At 47.0% G+C, this 20,738-nt stretch overlaps 5 protein-coding genes across 5 annotated transcripts; 3 read left to right on the forward strand and 2 right to left on the reverse strand.

The window, feature by feature from the left end:
- Positions 1–1,217: 1,217 nt before the first annotated feature.
- Positions 1,218–2,155, reverse strand: BJ212DRAFT_1526349 (uncharacterized protein; the record flags this gene model as incomplete). The annotated part of the gene is made up of 3 exons (XM_041341741.1): positions 1,218–1,734; positions 1,902–2,088; positions 2,150–2,155. 3 exons carry the CDS (start codon positions 2,153–2,155, stop codon positions 1,505–1,507), a joined length of 423 nt encoding a protein of 140 aa, XP_041185236.1. The 3' UTR covers positions 1,218–1,504.
- Positions 2,156–2,384: 229 nt separating this feature from the next.
- BJ212DRAFT_580277 (uncharacterized protein) lies at positions 2,385–3,247 on the reverse strand. The gene is made up of 3 exons (XM_041343566.1): positions 3,066–3,247; positions 2,716–3,020; positions 2,385–2,663 (listed from the first exon to the last, which is right to left on the reverse strand). The coding sequence occupies exons 2-3, from the start codon at positions 2,908–2,910 to the stop codon at positions 2,466–2,468; spliced, it is 393 nt and encodes a 130-aa protein (XP_041185237.1). The 5' UTR covers positions 2,911–3,020; positions 3,066–3,247; the 3' UTR covers positions 2,385–2,465.
- Positions 3,248–14,112: 10,865 nt separating this feature from the next.
- Positions 14,113–14,400, forward strand: BJ212DRAFT_1489698 (uncharacterized protein; the record flags this gene model as incomplete). The annotated part of the gene is made up of 3 exons (XM_041341432.1): positions 14,113–14,175; positions 14,235–14,285; positions 14,344–14,400. 3 exons carry the CDS (start codon positions 14,113–14,115, stop codon positions 14,398–14,400), a joined length of 171 nt encoding a protein of 56 aa, XP_041185238.1.
- Positions 14,401–16,169: 1,769 nt separating this feature from the next.
- On the forward strand, positions 16,170–16,612 carry BJ212DRAFT_1410524 (uncharacterized protein; the record flags this gene model as incomplete). The annotated part of the gene is made up of 2 exons (XM_041337479.1): positions 16,170–16,210; positions 16,232–16,612. A coding segment is annotated over one exon (264 nt), but the record flags the coding sequence as incomplete, so codon positions are not given.
- A 1,203-nt stretch (positions 16,613–17,815) lies between these two features.
- On the forward strand, positions 17,816–18,243 carry BJ212DRAFT_1242926 (kinase-like domain-containing protein; the record flags this gene model as incomplete). The annotated part of the gene is made up of 2 exons (XM_041329615.1): positions 17,816–18,028; positions 18,076–18,243. Coding segments are annotated over 2 exons (381 nt in total), but the record flags the coding sequence as incomplete, so codon positions are not given.
- Positions 18,244–20,738: the final 2,495 nt, after the last annotated feature.

The raw sequence follows: 20,738 nt of genomic DNA on the forward strand, positions 1-20,738 counted from the left end.
GTATCACTCGCTGGGTCTTTACTGCGATGATCTGATCCAACGCCTTCGTAGCCAGGAACTTGAACTGATGAGGTACATTGTCGACGATGAAATCGAGCAGATCCAAACACAGATGAATGCAACTGAACTGCAGATTGGCTCCATCGAAGGCATGCTTCGTGATGAAGAAGTGGACGTAGAGAGCGAAGATGTGGTTTACAATATCAGGATGTTCTCTGGCGATGACCATGGCTCTGAGGCAAGTTGGCAAGAAAATGACCCTTGCGACGCTACAATTTCATTGCTTCTAGAACTGGCCCATACTACGTGTCAGATGAATCACATTTCGATTGACTTTACTATCGATCTCTATCCGCTGTCCATGTCTGCGTCGATCAAAAAATATGTGCCAAATTTCATCATCCTTATAAAATACATCTGCGATATTCCTTGTCAGTCGCCAAAGATCATCCCGAGAAATAACTACATAACAGTGGTCACTACTCTTCACAGACTAGTCCGTCACAATCTCTTGTAGGTATCCTAGTTGATCACTGATGAACAGCTGACACGGTATCAACGCGTCGCAGCAACGTAGGTTATATAATGCACCGTCGTACAACGTGTCCAGGTATCATGATAGCCAACCACGAGTGCGATGATGCGATCCCGTTGGTTTAACTGGGGGCAAGTTCCGCATTGCACATCCTAAAGGGCAAAGTTTTGTACAGCTGCTCCATGAGGAATAGCGCGGTAATGCTCTTCTGGCACCCTTACCCTATTGAGAACTCACAAGCTTGGTTCATCCATGTCCACTCAAGTGTTGAATGACTGAATTATGTAGCTGCCTTTATAGTAAGGGACGCGCATCTGGGCCAAAGTACTGCGGTTTGAATGTATGAGGGAGCGGCGGGTGACAGAAAAGAAACATGTGCGAGCGAGCAGAATGTGATGAAAGTGAAAGAAAGTCGGCGAAATAGATCATTACTCCTTGCTCGGTGTTTGCAATAAAACGAAATCCGAACAGCTAGAATTTCTCTTCTTCACCTCAGTGTAGTAGCTGGAAGGTCACCCAACGGGGACGAACTGCAAGTTTAAATCACATCGTGATTGTCTTATGGGTACCATAAAGGAGTGGTGGGTAAGAGAAAAGATTTCCAAGAGAGCGCATTGCAGGTGGTGGTGTCGACGAGGAAGAGAAATGATTTATCAGACTTACTTTTCATCGGAGAAAACTATATACTATACCACTACAAACAAAAAAACAGTTAAAGCGCAGTGCCCAATAAGCTATGTTAGGGGATATAGTAACAAATATAAGGTGTAGGTATAACGCGGATCGCCGAGGGGTCCGTGTTTGAGATGATACGTCGGTGCGCGAGTTAGTTTGTTCGGCGTTCGAGTTGGGTACAACTTTATGATACACTTCCTCCTTATCCTCCACTCTCCACTCTCCACCTATCATCATCTCCCCTTCCTTCCTCCATCTCCCACTCCTGCACCTACTCTCTCTTCCTCCTCCCCTCTATCTCTCACAATCCCTCGCTTGTCCTAGTAAGGCGACCTTCTTGAAAGCGTCAGACTCTTGAATGACTTTCGTTAGTGCCTCTATCCCCTTCTCCGTACCCAAATCTCTGATATCGTGGGATACTTCGTGCAAGTAGATGTGTTGGCATGTGAATAGTGGACGATCGCGCAAGATGTGCTCTCGCGTTTGACGTGGCTCTCCAAGTGCTTTTGTTGCCCAGTCGACAGCTGGTTGGGAACGCGAATGTTCAGTAGACAGTAGTTCCATACCAAATTGCTAGTAGACCTTGGCTTGCCATCTGCTGGCATTCATCTGTTCGAAGGCACAACCACGCAAGAACAATTTCAAATAACAATATTCAGCACATAAAAGCCAACCGTCCTCCTAGACCTACTATATGCTCCAGAATTATCTGATCCCGTAGCACACGAGTCGCAAATAATGCGTTTCTCCTCTGCAATTGTCCTCGTCGTCATTGCTGCTTCAGCCTCGTCACCAATCTCTGCCATGCCTGCTGACGCGGCTACCAGTGGCACTGATATATGTCCCAACTTTTGCAAAACAGACGAAGTGTGCAAAGGCTGTTGGGTTGGGATTTGCGTGAGTTTCAGTAATTTTCCTTGATTTGATCACATAACTCACCGGCATGGCAGTACCTAAGTACTTTTTGTGTGGTGAGTCGTGTTTCTGCTTTCATATCAGTGCAGTATGGCCGTTGGCATTGACGCGAGAGTTATTAGTGATTTGTAGGGTTCATCAACGCGCCATCAGGAAAACACCGGTGGAGTTGGCGTAATTTTCGTTTGATTGAGAAGTGTTAGATAAGATGCATCAGTCAACCACAAATTTCTCCCAAGATGTGATATGTCCCTGATCATGAACCTCCGAGTCCTTGAAGCCAAAAATATATTATTGGTTTCTAATTCAGATCTGAATTTTGTAATATGATTGGTTGCCATTAGTTATCCAGAGGAAAAGAATGGGCCACACTGCGCGCTGCAGCAAGGTAGCATGGCATTTGCGGAACCGTTGTCTCTGAAGCATGGTGACGATGTACTAAATCGTGAAAAGCGTGAGCGCAACGGTGGTCACCACGTAGCGAGCGAGTGTTTGAGTCCCATTGTTTGATCTCTTTGACATTCATCCCAAAGATGGACTGAAGACATACGCAGTCAGAAAGTCTCTGTACAAAAGATCTCTATGATTACCGCAATGAAACTTGCTGGTAGGAAGACTATCGTGAGGTATGAGAACCTCAGCATCATCCATCGCCCTTCTAGACGATCTATTTCAATTAGTAGATTCTTGCACTTCATCTTCAACAATACATTTAAGTCTGTGCGCTCTTCGTCAGTAACTTCATGGAACTCCATGGCCGGATTGGGGGTCGTCTCCATAAACATTACTGATACATTGAAGCCATGAAGGAGTGATTGGTAGTGCAAAGACGCGCTTGAGGGATATGGAGGTCATGTATAAGCGATATATTATCCATTTACAGTACTCGTAGCTCCTGGATGTGCTTGAGTAACATCACTTTCACTCAAGAACTACATACCAGCGGGCCAATATAGCAGACTCGTCCCATGCCTATAGCGTATACCGTAAAATCACGAGGAAGAGGAATATGTTGGATCTTTGGACTTGTTGAATATTTCGCCAGTATACACTTTCCCCTACAAGCTGCATGAGTGAGTGGGTAGCAGATATTCGGTGCCATGTAAACTCAGGATGATAGTGTTTTCTTTTCCGTCGAGGACCATGTGGATTGCGAGGAGGTCAATGAAAAGCATGCGGCGATCTAGGAGGGACGTTTGAGAGTGAACGTATTAATTCAAGAACATCAATACACATACTACTTCTCAAGAAAGGAGACTGAATATCGATCGGGGTATCTGCTGGAGGTAAATCGAATGATTGTGGCGGATGATCGATGATGAGCTACTCACTAGTCACGAAATCCCATGTTCCAGGGTCAGTTGGTGATGGGCGAGTGTATGGTGATCGTGATTTCTACTGTGGTCGTAAAAATGACAGTGTAATAGTGATATCTATCGCACACATGAGACCCCAAATGGAAGGTTTATACTAACGATCCTTCTCCGTGACAAGGCACTTCCTGATCTCGTGCGGATATAGCAAGTACTAGGGATCTCCTTCGTCTCAGCGTAGCAGGAGCTCTGGCGGATGTGCAGTGTCCCTTTCGAACGCGTATCGTATGAATAAATAACAAACGCCGGTAACAAGTTTTCATGAACACGGCGACCTTCTTGACAGTAGATGCTGACTCGGAGCCCTCTGATCGCAACTTGTCAGGATACTTTGAAGAGAGAGCAATCGAATGTGTGCACGTTAATCCTTCAGGAACTTTGAAAGCCCATGGACAGTGGAATTGATCAACCTGCAGGCGTCAGGAACTACAGTGAGTTTGAACCAAGTTTGAACCCAATATTATTACTGACATTGTATGGTGACCTTATCGGATTTTCAACAACATTTCAAATTTCAATCCCAGTGAGAAACGGTCCTAGCCGTATCGACGGTAAACGATGGAAATATCGCGACAATATTTCCGTCGATTTGGGGAGACGGATGAGACTTATATGATATTTTCAGCGACTCGCATCGAGTAAGATATTGCGGAATCGAGCGTGTTTGCGTAGCGTGGATTCCAGTATATTATCGTAGCTCCCAATTGACTTTTGCATATCCACTCATCGACGCAAATCGAGTGAAAAAAATTGTGTTAGGAAAACATTACAAATGCGATAAAAAGTGTACTCTATATTAATATACCGCAACCCCACCTATGTGTCTGAATGATGTAGCCCAACTTCTGGCACATTCTACATACTACATAGTTCCACCAATTTGCCAATGATACTCGCGGACTCGGTGTTGTCCGCATCCTGGGAGTCCTTGACCAGAATACTATATCATTGTTAGATGTGGTTGCCAGACAAGTAGACAGGACTTACAATGACGGCTGCCTCATTTCCGTGTTTCTACAAGAATGGCCCGAATCAGTTCAAGTATATTAGGTAGCTTTAATGGAACTCACCAATCAACTGTATCCGTTGAAGCTGCTGGACGTGTTGATCATGGGGACAATGATATTGAACTAGCAATGATGTAAAACAGTCAGAGAACGAACCTGACAATGCCAGACAACTCCCAATGTTTGAATTGTGCGTATATATGCGCCGTAAATAGCACTTACTTGTCGCAGGAACCACAAGACCAACTGGATGACTGTCGAGTGAGTGGGATCAGCAAATCGATTGGGCCGTGAAAAGGCCTAGTACCTACCTCGTCAGTGCAGTGGCCAAGCAAGAAAGTCATGCGTCAGACGATGCCAGGATGGTTGAGGTCAACAGCAAGATTTTGTTGAGAGGACGACGAGATGATGGAGGGGAAGAAGAAAGCTTAGATGAGTTGAGTGGGGATGGAATGTCCCAATATATATCATAATTGGCCCACTGTCACGGTGTGTCAACGTCATTGCGCGCGTGAAGTGATGGTGCATGCACAGCTGATCAGTGCGTAAGAATGTTCGTTCAGAACGTTCAAATATTGAGCAAAGTCAACACTGCACTTTGAGGCTAAATAATGGACGAGGAATATGTGGGGGAAATTCCAAATTATCGGCAGATAAACATGAGATAAACATACGATAACGACAACATGATTATCTCATGTTTAGTTACAATTTACAGCACATATCCTCCGAATAAAGTCTTTGATTTTCCTTGAATATTCAATGATATTAATATTTGGCATTCGAAGCAATAGTACAGATCCTCCAGCTAGGTACCGACAATTACATCAATTCTGACCTTCTACCAGCTTCTACCGCCTCCTGATCTTTTTGGGTGCTCAGTATCAACCTCCAACAGCCATTCGAAGCCGTGAATATGGCAGGACCGCACCAGAACACGCCCAACAAATCCTCCAGTGTGCCCTTGAAGCCCTCAAGCACTGCTAAACCAGGTCCACTTGCAAAGAAGAGGGCTTTGGAAACCCTGGCAAATGTGTCCACCTCAAAATGAGCACGGCCTGCGGGAGGGGATGGAGGGGAGGGGCCATCATCCTTTCTCAATCCATTCGCCTCGCATCATCACAACCCTGCAGCAGCAGAACCCTTTGACCCAGGAATGAGTGTCGCTGAATCTGAAGAGTTGACCCAAAGGATGCAGCAGCAGATGGATCAGGGTTCAAGTGAGGCTATGAGTGAGATGGAGCAAGCAACAGATGACAGTGATGCAGACATTGATCCAAGCCTTCAGGATATGGATTCCATATCAGCCTTGACTGAATGGCTCAGCCACAAACATGCACCTATTCAAGACAGTGGTCCTGTCCAACATGCAGCATATATGCACCCCAAAGGGTATGGGAGTATTTCTGCTTCACGTGTGCCAGTCTCAGCCACTTCTCGATGTGTTTCAACCATGCAAGGTCCTACCCCCAATGCAGCAACTGCAAGCCAAGCACGTTCAGTGACTCCAAGCACTACCAGTGCACTCAAACCCACCTCACGTCGTCTAGGAGCACCACCTCTCAAACCATCAGCATTCAATCAGTTTCAAACTCCTGACATACCTCCTGCTCATCACCCAGGCTTCTCAACTAGCACCAAACCTTCACAGCGTGCAGTGGCAACATCACTATCCAGTTCAAGAGTTCCTAGTGCTGAATTTATGGACAAACTCACAAACCTTGATACCATTGTTGCACAGCTTGCTGAGAAAGTTGATCGGTTGACGCTGCAGAGTAGAGAATCAGTTGAATTCAAGCCGCAGATCGAGGAACTCACCCAGGCAAACCATGTGCTGCGAGCAACTGTCGGAGATCACCGTGCTGCAATACATAAGCTTGAAGCAACTGTTGATGCGCAGAGTGCATCACTAGAAGAATTACTCACATTGATAGATGGACTTCAGTCTGCAGGAACTGCACTGCCAACAGTCAAGTCTGTTGACAAAGCAACGAAGGCCATATGTGACAACTTTCTTGACTGTTGGAGTTGACCACGGTCAGTTAAAGAGCAATGGCTACAGGCGCACCAAACAAGGGCTCCTGCCATCGTAGAAGTGTCCGCACAGTGAGTGATTTAAGTGCGCAGCAATGTGTCGTGTCTGCCATCGTCGTGAGATAAGACGATGAGCGCCCACGGTATATTGCGAGCGCGCAGAGCTCGAGCTCGAGATCTGGACTTAGCGTTTGAAAATAATCATGAGTTATAGCTCGAGACAGACACTGGTTATTCGGAGAAAACAGGTTGGACGTGCTACAATACGTTTATTTACTGATTACATGGGATTTTCCGAAAATAATAGCTGCTATTATTTACCCTCAAATTCCGGTGCAAGCCGCAGTTGAAAGAATTTCAGCATGTTCAACCAATGTTCAACGGATTTTTACTCAATGGATCAACGGCACATTTCACTTTCCCGATTTGCATAGCTCTCGCGATATTGTTGGCACATTTCTCATATTACCGTCGTTTGCCATAGATATGGCTAGGACCGTTTTTCACTGGGTTTCAAGGCCCGGTGGTAAGTTTGAAAGAGCTTCATTCGAATCATTCCCGCCTGCACTGGGATGATGCACACTGCATCAGAGACTTTAACGATTTTATCTTAACTTAAGGTCTGGCTAGGGAGAGGTTCATGCGCTACTAAATTGAAAATTTTCGAGCGTTGGTAGACTCGGAGGTGATTGGTCATCTATCGTCAATAACAGTACTCAGCACATTCTTAGAAGCGCCAAAACTTCCAAAGCTGCATGAACGAGTTTACATCAAGGGAGGGAGAGAAAGTGCAGGTGGTAAGTGTGAAATGTTGTGGCGATAACGGCTAATTTTCAGAAGTTCTTTCGATGCCCCGAGGGTGCAAGCGCTTATTTGCTGACCAACGAAGTGAAGGGTACTAATCTGACATGCGGTCTTTCCGATCTGGCAGCACCCAGTTCACGCCTCTGCAACATGGTGTTATGGCATCACTGGTGTCACGATTGATAAGGGTACGAAACTTCTACTAGTGCCTACGAATGCCGCATTGTTGAATTGTGACAGGTAAGGAGACCAGATGCTAACTTGACACGAGTTGCTAGTAGGACTCGGAGAAGTCGGAGGCAGACATCTTCGGGATATCATGAAAAAGGGAGTTGGGAAGAAAGGATTTTCTTACCTGTCTCCGTCTCCAGGTGTGTACTTGCGTCTCATCGAAGTCCAAGTTGTGCAAGAATTCTGACCTGTCGAGTGACTCGAATTGGACACCATCCAAAACAGACACAACTCATCATCGTTTTCGAACGAATTGCTTGAAATAAGTAAGTAGCACCTACTAGAACTAACCTCATCCCACGAAGATCGGCTTGATATCGTTGACTGAAATTTCCGCTAACCCTTTGAACCCTGTGCTGTCTTAAACAAGTGGTATGTGTGGCTCCCGCAAGACAAATGGTTCGAGTTCATTATCTGGGATCCCGCGGTGTATCCTGGCGAGGTAATTTCATGTTCGCCTTATCCTCTGGTACAGAGAACGAGAATCAAACGAGCGATAGGTAGTTCATCGTAAAGCGAGGGGGCTCATGCAACAAAATAGCCTCATCGATTCATGTCATGGCATCTATGGCAGGTGGCAGATGGACCACACTCGACGACCAAGTTCGTGCAAAGATCGACAAAACCCTGGTGTGGTCGAGCACAGGCGTCAATGTCGATGTCAACGGAGGGTTATTGAATGGTTCTTCATCTTTGACCACGGTGGGCGTTCAGAAAAGACAGTCGTTGGTATGAAAATTTGTCTACTGCTAGATATTGAATGCAAATCGACCCGAAGCATGTCATTTCCTAACAAACGCTTGTCACTTCAAACGATGGAGGGTGTGAAGGGTTGTCTTTCCCGACAGGTTCCGGAAGGCACCCTATTGCCTAGCAGGAACAGCAAAGCAAGCGAATTCAGCCGGATTGACAGCAAATGATAGACCACAATCTGAAAACCGTGCGCGACCGTCAGCATCAATTGACACGTTAGACTGTCATTTCCTAGCATTCGTACCCGGGGAACTGAGGCACAGATACTGTGCCCCACTTAGATGACGGATGTAGTGTGTACCTTACCCCAAGTGAGAATTAAAGGGTACAGTAGCAAAAATGAACTCGCAATAACAAACACCGCTGGAAATGACACGAGGATGCGGCAACATAGCTTTATCCATAATACCCCTTCTCTGCATGGAGAAAGTTCTCTTACCTTACCAGACGCAATCTTCCACGCCATATTCGCTGATGTCGATGTGCCATGTCCCTGCTAACATGAGGTGTGTAGATCCGAAAATGCGGGGGATCGGTGCCGCATCCCAGTTAATCTATCTTGCTGATCAGATGCCTAAGGAAATCCACACAATCTGGGAATTTTCAAATAATACCAGTTTGCAAATTCTGGATGAGGATGTGCATACTCCATTTCTATGCCCTCATGTCCCGGCGGATTTCAGGTACTACGGTCCGTTTCATTCTTGATGAACAGAAATGTAGATGAGAATATTATGGAGATGACCACGATAGACGTCAATTGTGAACCGCATTCCTGTGCGTGAAACGCAGTGTGCACTTGACGTCGCTTGCCAATGCACAGCAGCGCGGATCATGGTTGAGGCGATAGCCTGTCTTCTAAACACCTTCATATGAGCATAAAGGTCGGAAAATTGTACGCAACTCCAAGTTGGATCGAGTGTAACAGTGATATCCCCTATGCAGACCAAATAGAAGGGAGAGACAACTCTAATCCTCTTGATAACAAAGACCGCCGGCAGAGTCAGGAAGATGTGGCGGCAATATTTGGCTTTGTCCGTGACAGCTTTGCCCCCTCAGGAAAGCCCGCTTACTCGACGCAGCCTTCCATGACAGGTTTGCTCCGAAGACAAGATGCCAACGTGCCATGTTCCTGCCAAGGTGACACGACGAACATCCGAAAAAGCGCCAAGTTACTGGTGAGTCCAAAAGGGGGGACATATTGGATTTGCCTCCAAACCCCATTTCTCTTCGGCTGACCTGAAATTCGTCCCTTGGTTTCGATAATGAATACTAGTGGAAAACGGCCCACCTTTTCCTCAGGATCTTGCCTGCAACAGCAACCCTGTTTGTTTCTCCCTTCATAAGCCACGACATGCCAGGATTTACCAACACAGACCTTAGTGTTTCAACCTTCAAGATATCTACAGCCTGATCTATCTTGCCGATCAGGTACGACAGATCCTCAAACCATTCATAAAACCTGGGAATCGTCAACAACGTCAGTTTATTCAGAATACACGTGTAAGAACTTCGTACTCCATACCTCAGCGAAATTCAGGTACAGCTCTTGATGAGGAGAAGAAACACACATGAGAATATTACGGAGATGGCCATTATAGATGTCCTTTGATCCTGAATCGCGTTACTGTGCGTGTTTGCTATAATCCTCGTGTCACACACAGCAGTGCGGTTGAGGGGAGATTGGCTGTCTTCTATCTACATGCCCTGCCTATAAGCGTTATTCTTACACAAATACAGTTGAGCCTGAGTCAGATTGCAGATCAACAGACTCGGAGTTTTTCCTAGGAAGACCAAATTGAAGGACAGCAGCGGCCAGCCGTTCCTTCGCATAGACGGCAGTGGCGCAGAGAAAAGCCCACGCCAGGACCTGGGCTAGAGCGTGTTAGCTCAGGGCTGCACACAAACAGCCACCTTGAGTGGATTCAAGCTTGAATGCGAACGTTGATTAAAATTTGATGGAACCGTAGTGAAGAGATACGACGTACAAGTAAAAGTAGAGAGCACAAGCACGGCTGTTCGCCTTGCAACCCTGCCGCGGCGGGTTGTCACGGTGCTAGAGTTATCGTACCAAGTATAGGTTATAGGAATCATGGCACGAATAGCTATGATAGCTGGCCAGGGGCCTAGATCCGCGTTGTCGTTGGTTTGCATATAATTTGTTCGAGTCGGACCGAGTTGGGTATGATATGAATCTGATATACACGGATCCGTCTCGACTCCTTCAAAGTTTCACCGGTGCACCCTCCTTTTCTCTGCCTATCTACCCATTCTTCCATTCTCTCTTCCTCTCCTCATGTACCTCCTGCCGCCCTCCTTTCACCACCCTTTCTTCAAAATCCTCTTGCTCTGGTATGGCGATCTTCTCCGACTCCTGGATGATATTGGCCAGCGCTTCCGAATCTATCTGGACCTCTTCGAAGTCAAAAAAAAAATCGGTTCCTAATTCAGACCCAAATTTCGTACTAATATATGACTTCAACGTTGCCGGCGAACAGAACGATGCTGGTGCGCTCGCATCTCTCAAAACAACAAAAAGGCCAGGTGCACCTACGTCGGCCGCCATCGGACAGTCTTTGATCCGACACTGCTGTCAGAAGTTCTCTCGTCATCCAGGATAACTGGTATCGTTATTATGGGCGCTTGTCCGACTCTAGCGAGCGGAGCGCGCCCTAGAGTGCCGAGCAGTTCGGACACATGTTCAAAACCTGGGGAAAATGCCATATACTTCCCTCCGGCGCCCACGCGTCTTATCTCACATCCTTTCCAGGTTACTCTACTCTTTGCATACCTAATCCTCGAGTATCATGGCCAAGTACTATGACGAGATCCCGTTGAAACTCATCGAATGGATCTTGAAGCAGCAGATGTTTTGGGTGGCTACGGCTGCGCTGCAGGGGGATGGGCATGTCAATGTCTCTCCCAAGGGCACTGCGGGTTGTTTCCACGTCGAGAGTCCTACCAGAGTTTGGTATGAGGATCTTACTGGCAGTGGTATGCTGCGTTTACATTATGCAAGGTTTTACCCTAAGACTCGCGTTCTGATTCATATGGTTTGTAGGTGTCGAGACGATTGCGCACATGCGCGAGCCCGGAAACCGTCGTATCACGATTCTCTTCAACGCGTTTGAAGGACCCCCGAGAATCCTCCGCTTGTGGGGCAAAGGTAAGCATGTTCTTTCCATTCATCCTGCATCCTACTACCCACCTCAAATTCCTGCATCCTTTCTCACTTTCAACACCCAAATTCCGTTCTCACTGACCTATCACAGGCACCGTATACGAATTCGGCACGCCAGAATACAACGATTTCATCCCCCCGTCCAATCGTAAAGCTGGCTCACGCGCCATCATTGTCATCGATGTGCACAAAGTTGGAACGGTACGTTCTTGTAATTCTTCTACGCAATGCCCAATCAAACTAAACTTCCCGTCTTCCCAAAACTCCAGTCCTGCGGCTTCGGCGTTCCGTTGTACAAATATGAGACCCAGCGTACGATTCTCGAGCGTTGGTGTGACTCCATGGAAAACTTTGATCGTGATGGCGAGCCACGCCAAGCCCCTCCTCCATATGAATCCGAAGCCCTCGTAAAAGACCCACGTGGGATCAAAGCATGGTGGACAGCTGAGAATATCAATAGTTTTGACGGCCTTCCGGCCCTACAACATGCACACGACAGCAGCGTCCCGCCCATCAATACGTTCGACAAAAAGGCCCCCCATCCCAGTCTTGGCCAGATTAGGGCTGCGGCAGGGAAAAAGGCTGAGGAGAGTAATGCTAACGTCAAGTCGAGTTCGGGGGAGACAATAAGACTGATGATGGCTTTTGGAATGGGGGTCGTGGTGACGGCGGGCTACATGAAGTTTGCTACTTCGTTTGTTCCGGTGTCTTGGAAAGCGTGACCTCAAAATGGCTTCACACGGCTTCTTGAAATAGTTAGGTACGAATAACTTTAAAGTTCTCATACTTGTTTTAGTAGTGCGAGTCGGCCCTCGGGCAATGACGAGAGAAATCGAGAACTCTAGAAGCACTTGATTAGAAAGAAAGAAAAACATGGGTAATATATTTCTCTAGGATGGCGAGCGAGTATGGAACATAGACTAAATGTACAAAAGATAAGGAAAGAATCAGAAAAACTGTTAATTGAGGGACTAATGGAGCATTACCTCCTCAATGAATTGTTTTATCAAGTTCTTTTTCATCAAGAAATGCATATCATTGAAGAGTATATAAATATATGATTCAAGAAACAGACTTCACTCTTTGTCTATCAGCTCGAAGTTCCGGGTAGTGACACACATCAATGATCATCGAATCGATCACCGGCGTCATCGACAACGGGCTCTTATCCTACGCCGACATGAGAGAAAACAGCAAATATTTATGAACACCGCATCTACATTGTGAACATCGAAAAGGCACGAAGGCAATTAATGACCTCATGAACATGCAACCACTCACCCAATCATGGTACACCGGTGCCCGGACACTCGTCCGACTCATCGATGCATCCACGAACCTGGGAATAATGTCCATGGGACCTGATCCCAAAATCTGGCGCATGCCAATCAGGCATTGAAGCAAGGCACACAAGGTCAACGGCTGGGTGAGAACGGTAGATACACCGGTACATTTGCTACGTGTCTGAAATATTAATATATGCAGGGTTTCTCCTAGTTTCCCCCGTACTTGAGAATACTTTGCAAGTAATGACTCAGATAACTGGTCTAAGGGAAGAGCGCCGAGAGCACATACTAGACTCTAAGCGAGGCATCAGTTCCAGGGAACATTGCACTTAATATCGCGGAATGTACCTGGGTCCTGGGTTCCTGCAGGCTTGGATCTATGCCACGGGTTTGACTCGCCGAGGTCTTGGGCCTAGAAGTAAAGGTCCGGATTAAATGGGTCATACTTACGATACGAACAGCGGCGATTATGCAAAGTATAGCTAGCATGAAAAGAAGCAACAGGGAACACAAAGAGCACGTAAAATCTGCGCGTGAATTCGCCGTTCGGGCATGCACGCGTGCGTGCGTTTTGCGGTGGCAGTGCATGTTAGTTCTGCCAGCTTTTGCATGTAGTGGAGTTCTAGTTGTTGGCCGCTGTGAAGCAGTCAGCGCTGCAAGAAATTTTAGGCGCTCGTGGGCATGATGTATGACCCATCACTATGCCACGAGGACCCAGTGGCGTGAAAAAACAAGCGGCTTGCAAGGAACGGGGGTCGCAAGCAACAACCGGTGGAGCAGCCAGGCAACTTCATGCGTGAGATTTGAATCTAGCGGAATGACCACCATGGAAGAGTTTCCAAGTTCTATGGTGGGTTGGGACCTGTTGGGGCAAGGGCATTAAGGGAGCAATAGATTCAAATTCGCGATGAACCAGGTACAGGTCGAATGTTCCTGCCGCGGTAGAACTAGAGAGCCAGCGGCTCGTTCAAAGCTCGTCAACCACCCATATCCTATCATCATATGGAAAGATCAGTTCAGCAATAACTTGAATGCTCCGTTTACCTCCAAACAACCAAGGCTATGACACTGGCCTTGTGAATGCCTGCCACGCGTATGAATTTGCTTTCCGAGCTATGTGGCGCGATATGTATGATCCTGGGACCGGGACCTTACGTGTAAGACACAACCAAGTTTGATAGCAGTGTCAGGCACGGAACTACTCATGGCATGTGAACTTTCAGGCTTCGTTTATCCCAAAATCCTTTTAAACCGCTTAGACAAACCAGCATGTATTACAGAATAGTGATTATATCCGCCCCCACACCTTAAAGCTCTCATGAAGCTCTCAGCACTCTTTTTTGTCGTGGCCTCTGCCTGTACCGTGTTAGCTGCACCCACAGTGAGTCCATCTGGTCGTACAATCATTTATTATCTGGTGCTAATCTTTTCTCGGTATAGTTGGTGAGCGGTGGTTTGGAAGCGAGAAGCCCGTTGGAGGAGGCTCGTGAGGTATGTGATCCATAGTCGTCGTCGTCTGTGTACATCCATTTACTCCATCGACCCAAAGCCTAGTCCTCCAGACTGGAAGCGGATTGCACAGTCGGGTGGAACTCCCGACTGGTAAATCCACAGTGATGATCGGGCCGGACCTCTACACATCTACTTAATCCATCACTCGTCGTTTGTTTTTCTCGTATTCGATTCGTGAGTTCGACCATTGTGTTATTCGCGTCCCACTCACTTATCGCTCTCCTTGCCGTAATTTTTTTTTCAGTCTTGCACAGACTCATCTTAAAGTCTCGGTCTCTCTTTGCAGTACTATTAATCGATCTGGGCATTTGCGCCATCTATAGAAAAGGGTGGGCTAATTGTGGTGGAGTAATCCGTGTACTCTTAGGCGGTGGGTGATAGGGACAGACGCTCCTGTGCTGCGGTTGTACAAACCTACGAGGAGTCGTATTGAGCTATGGCGATTGTACAACGGCGGTCTATAGATAGCTTGTAACCTTCCCAGATATTGCATCAAATTTGATTGATGCCGATTTCCAGGCACTTTCAGGCACTGCTTTGCCAGCTTAAATTTGCATGAGACTGGTCACTGGTCAGGTCAGTTTTCATATTACTACTTGGCCTTTAGGATGACGCCGGTCATGGAGCAACTTGGGCTCATGAGTTATCATCATGACTCAACTCCAATATTGTTGGAGTCCGAATGGGGGGCGCGAGGAGAGACCTGTAAGAGATTAGCGACAAAGAGCTGCGCCGCCCCTTGCCAGGCTATTCAAGACATGCGGAGAACATGCACAGCTGCCACAAAACCAGTGACTGCGGTCTGTAGCTGTCATCTGACATCGCCTATCATATACATAGCCCAAGGCACGCGCTGGTTGATAGAATATCGATACGGTACACGCCCAGTACACGACGAAAATACGCGGTGACTTACCCTGTGCGCGTATCATGTGATGACATTAATATAGATATCAAGACTTACGTATCTTACGCTCTTTTGATTGTCTTCCGTGCCGCTACTTATCTGCTGCTATCTTTATCTGCAGTCATGGATCAAATGTACACTTACTCTGCTCATTTAAGCGCTGTGCTGGTCGCCGGCTGCAGTGAGCCTGGGACCCTCGAGCTCTGTGACCACACGAACCGTCGGAACACCGTGCAATCATTACTGTAACAGAACGCAACATCAGTGGTCACAAGTGCACCGAAAGTTAAGCAGACCTAAGATTCTCGAAATACATTACGCTGGCGAGCATATGGGCGTCTCTATGGCCGTACATGTAGCATCAAGATGGACTTTCTGGGCGAGGTAATGCAGGATACCGCTCGACACGTCACAGACCCCCAGCACATAAAGAACCACGTCGCCACGACTCTAGAAGTCACTCCACACCCCCGTTTGCAGTTTTGCAATGCTCGTAACACCATTTAGCAAACCAATGCCCTGCACTGGCTACGAAACATGATGCCATATTGCACGCAAATGATGCGGAGTGAAGGGTGAGTAAAGGCATTTGTTAATTTTGCGATCCATGTACACGTCTCATCATTTACTTCGTGACTTTGTACGTGTATGATATGCTTCCACAGGACGGTCGACATCGAGGGACCGTTGATTGACCTTGGCTCACGCATCTGGTGGTGTCCCACCGCGGAGTTCACCCTACTTTCTCTATGTGCAGTGGGACCTTGCGCGAAGAAAAAACGTAATTTGTCTCATTTTTACGTCTCCTCCTATGCCCCAACTTTGGCGGCACTCATTGGCACGAGACCGCGTGTATCTCAAGGTGCGTCCGTGCAGCGCTTCGTTGCCGTTGGTCAAGCAAATCTGGCTGGAGGAAAGGAACTTCGCTGAATTAGACATTGTCGCTGAGCGGGCAGTGGCACCCGTCCTGTCCTTTACATCCCTCACCGACGGCGACGCAACAATCCAGGGGGCATCCGATATGTTTAGTCAAAATCAGTAGTTTTACCTTACCTGCTACAGAGTGCTGAATCGGAAACAACCATTCGAGTCTTCCTTTGCGATCCGCGACGGTCTGGAACCATCATGGACATCATCCAATCTCGGTTGCAGAATCCAGAGTTTGCTTTCTTATCAGCCTGTCAGGATACACCGAGTACCGAGCACCGATGAGGCGATTCGTCTTGCTGCAGCGATGCAATTCTCGGGATTCCGCAGTGTAATAGATTCGATGTGGTCTGTCAACAACGAAGTTGCTCGTCAAATCCATCTTAAAAAAGCCTGGTGACTATATAGTACTACCAACAAAGAAAAATAAACTGTCAGTTATTAGTAGCAGTTTATTTCATACAAGAACCAGAGCAGCGGCAAGGTCACCGTTGAAGGCGCCTGCGGGAAGTGACGGATATTGTGTAATCCTGTATCAATCAAAACCTCGAGGCCTAGGCCTCGTGCACTACCTTTTCCATCAATAACACAATCAGTGACCGCTCGCAGACTACAACTGCCGTTTTAGCCGTGCAGCAGGAGATGGACACGCAACCAGACTCTGGTCGTGCTTTCCCTCCGGACGCGGTTTCTTCTTTCAATATGACCAACTTTGGTGCACAGCACTTTTCCCGAAGTTATCCCCGTTCGACAGCGCAACATCGTCAACATCCATATATCATACTAGGAAGGAAAACATTGACCCAAAAGCTTCGCAGAATCCCTGAAAATTCAAGTTTGGGAACGGACACTAGAGTTGACCGTCATTTGGTAGCAGACCAGCAAAGATTCACTGGTACTCTCGAACCATTTCCACTTACTACTTCCAATGTCGTCCCCCCCACTCAACTGATCACTTCGATCATCATCCCAAACTTAACTAGTTTTATCACCCGATGCAGCCCAGACCCAATCGCCGGTGGCACATATGGGAATATCTACAAGTGTATATACCGCGGACCAGAGGGCGATGTAGAGGTTCGTGCGGATGTCACAGTTCTTCTACGCCCACCAACTCAACACTCGCCCGCAGGTCGCCGTCAAAGCGATTAGACAACAATTCTTCAGTGCCGAGGTAATGTTCTATCTGAGGGGATGGTCGGATTCTCATAAAGCTTTCTTAGATCTTTCGGAGAGAGCTTGGAATTTGGAAGAGGTTGCGGCATTCTAATATTTTGAAATTCATGGGTACAACTTCGGACTTTGGCCCCTCAGCAGCTTTGGTTGCTCCATGGATGACAAACGGCACTCTGACGTCGTTTCTCGACCAGAATAACGAGACCCTCTGGCTGCATGATCGTCTGCTTTTGGTGAGCACTACAAATACGTTCCCAGTTTGCACAACCGAGTTCATTGTTTTGTGCATAAGCTTCGTGACATTGCTGCTGGCCTCAACTATCGTGGGTAAAAATGTGCATATCCGAAGGAAAATTAATCATTTTTTGTGTCAGTTCATACGTTCAGCTTGATGGAAGACGGACATACGAACTTGAACCCCATTGTTCATGGAGACCTTACTGGTGTAGGATCCATTATTTATTCTATCCCTCACATACTAATGATCAGTTGCAAGACCAACGTCCTCATCGATGGTGATAGAAAGGCATATCTTGCAGATTTTGGCCTTTCCGGAACTTTCAAAAAATCGACCGGCATGACGTACCTCGCCAAAATGACTTGTCATCCAGGCGCAGTGAGATGGGCAGCTCCTGAACTTCTTTCCGGGGAAGAACCAGCTTCCGCAACCACTCAAAGCGACATGTATTCCTTCGGCAACATCATGCTTCAAGTAAGTTATTCCCTCTTGCTAGTGCAGCTCGCTAAGATGTCCTGCAGGTTTTGACGGGAAATGTGCCCTGGTGTCACTTGACCTGTGACTTCCAGATCACGTATCAAGTGGTTATTGAGGGGAAAATACATCCCCGTCCACACGATCTTTACGTCACAGACCGGCACTGGAATTTTATGACCCGCTGCTGGTCTATGCCATTTACTGATCGGCCTCCTGCCAAGGAAGCAGTTCAATTTGTTGATAGCGCTTTACACCTGAGTACGAGCTCCCAGAGCTCGACGTTGTCGATCTCCATTGACGAGCTACACCGGAGTGTAGTCCGTAATGATTATCTTCGAGAGAACACTGATGCTCGTAAGACTCCTATCGTAGAACACTCTTGCTTGCTTTCTCATATTGTCGTAGGACTTTCGATGATGCAGGATATTGATTCACCCCCGGACGCTCTCAGGACAATATGTTTTGGGACCTCATACAGCCAGGGAATTCGCCTGTCTTCATGGCCACCACGACGTCCAGTACACCGAGTCATTATGCTGCCTCTGATTTTCAACCTTTTGTGCCCCAAATGAACATGAACGTCGAGCAATTACTAGGGGCAATGTCTTACTCCATGAATAAAACGAATGCGGCTGTCTCTCTTCTGCAGCGGGTTCTACCTCAAAAGCTGTCCACTGAAGAGCCTGACGATCACGATATGGCAAAACTTCGAGATCCCACAGGGGTCGAGGCTATGAAATTAATCGAGTCAGTTTTTTATTCATTCCTGTTGTGTGTCTCATATCTGAGTACCCCTTTAGATATCACCTCAACAATTTCATGAGAAATAGTGGCTATTGTCTTCCGGCTTCATTACGACCAACTCTGGTGCAGAGGTGAGCGCGGGTCTCCAAAGTTTGATGGCCACATGCTCACTAGACATCCTCAAGAACGATCCGTCATGGTATATTTGTTTCGCCTTCTATTTGACATGTACTGAGTCTTTTACAGAGAGTGTTATTGATCGTATTATATATCCTGATCTCCGAGACCGTATTATTCTTCTTCGAGGTAGTCGCATACCCATTTTCGAGCTTAGTAATATTCTGACATTTTTCAGGGCAATTTTCGTTAGCGGATTGTTTTTTTGATTACCAGAAGGCAATCAAACTTCATGGAGATGATGTCCTTGCCCAGCATAACTGGGAACTTGCCGAGTGGTGGTTACGGAAATACAGGTGCGCCTTGCAAGCTGTGTAATGCCCATATTGTATGCTCATTCTTTTCTAGTCACCTCGTCGATAAGGTAACCTTGAATGTCTGTAATCGCTGGAGGCGCGAGCGCGGTGAACTCGAGTTATTGCTATCTGATATTGGTGCTCCAGAGGACTCTCCCCTGTCCTAATGTAGTTTCAAGCTAAAGCCTTGTAAACTTATTACTATACAAGCGTTCCGATCACCTTCGGACATTTCCTATTGTCAACTACAGTAATAGATGCTTGTATACTACGTTCGCCGTTGTCTTTTCCTCCTCATCCTACGGTCGACTCATCGAGGGACCGTTGACTGACCCTGGCTCATGCATCTGGTGGTGTCCCACCGCGGAGTTCACCCTACTTCCTCTACGTGCGGCCGCTGGTCCTTAGAGGGCACATAACTTCCCCTTCTCCCACAATCAGTGGGAGAAGGGATTTGACACTGACTCGGAGCAAACCGTACTCAGTCAATGAAAAATTGACCATGTTCATCCCAGGCTAGTGAAAAAATTAGATATACAACACTTAGGCTGCTTCAGACCACACTACAGAGGATAATGGGCATTAGGATAATGGGCATTAGGATCATGACCAGACTGGCGTGTACTAATCCTTACCAACATCGTGAAAACACCAAATGTTCCTTAGGAAAAAGTCTAATGACAGTGGCATGATATCAGTCTGTTGACGCGCTTGATTGAAATGCGTGCATCTCATCAGGAATCGTTGGTAATTGGTGTTTGTTGGTCGTCAACCCAATCAACGAGAGTCTGATACGGAAATCATCCTCGCTAGCACGATTTCCAGACGGTACCGTAGGACCTTCATCAGAGAATGCATCATAAACCTTGTCTATAACTTCTGCAGCGCCACTGATGTGTAGGACATGAGCAACCGCAGAATGGAGCGCAATGAGCGTAGGGTTGGGAAGCGGGACGCCATCTCGAGAGTGATCCCGGAATTGGACTTCTGTGAAATTCTCCTTGTGCAAAGGGACATAGCGTAACCAGTGTACTTTATTTGTGCAAGACGTCCTTTCAAGGGTATAAGTATCTGAAATTTCACAACAAAAACTAACCATACTGTGGGGTGTAGGCACCATCTGTAGCTGTCGAATCCACGATGCAGTGCTATATCAAGTAACATTCCATTCTCTGGGTTATCGATGATACCGGCTAGGTCGTCCATAATCTCATCAGGGAGCTTTGTATAATGCTTGATTATGTCAATCGTTCCCGCTATGCGCTGGAGAACAATCAGCTGGACGGGTGTATCAACTTGCTAGTTGAAGAACATACGTTGCTTCTGGGATGCTCGTGAACAATGGATCTTGGAAGGATGTGAGCAGCGTCGAGGTACCCTTCACCAACCTCAGTAGTGCGGGGATATGGACCGTTAGCTATATTCAAAGTTCCGGTGACCACACACTTGTCGCCATCCCGTTCGTTGATCTAGATGATCTTTAGATGAAC

Source organism: Suillus subaureus (genome assembly GCF_016647635.1).
Source record: "Suillus subaureus strain MN1 chromosome Unknown BJ212scaffold_313, whole genome shotgun sequence".
Lineage (NCBI taxonomy): Eukaryota > Fungi > Basidiomycota > Agaricomycetes > Boletales > Suillaceae > Suillus > Suillus subaureus.

What these genes read in the sequence shown, in the direction of transcription:
- BJ212DRAFT_580277 (XM_041343566.1), bottom strand. Translation starts at nt 2,910, where the DNA reads ATGTTTATGGAGACGACCCCCAATCCGGCCATGGAGTTCCATGAAGTT. An exon ending in TACCAGCAAGTTTCATTGCG is followed by an intron (nt 2,664 to 2,715) that starts GTAATCATAGAG and finishes GTATGTCTTCAG; the next exon opens with TCCATCTTTGGGATGAATGT.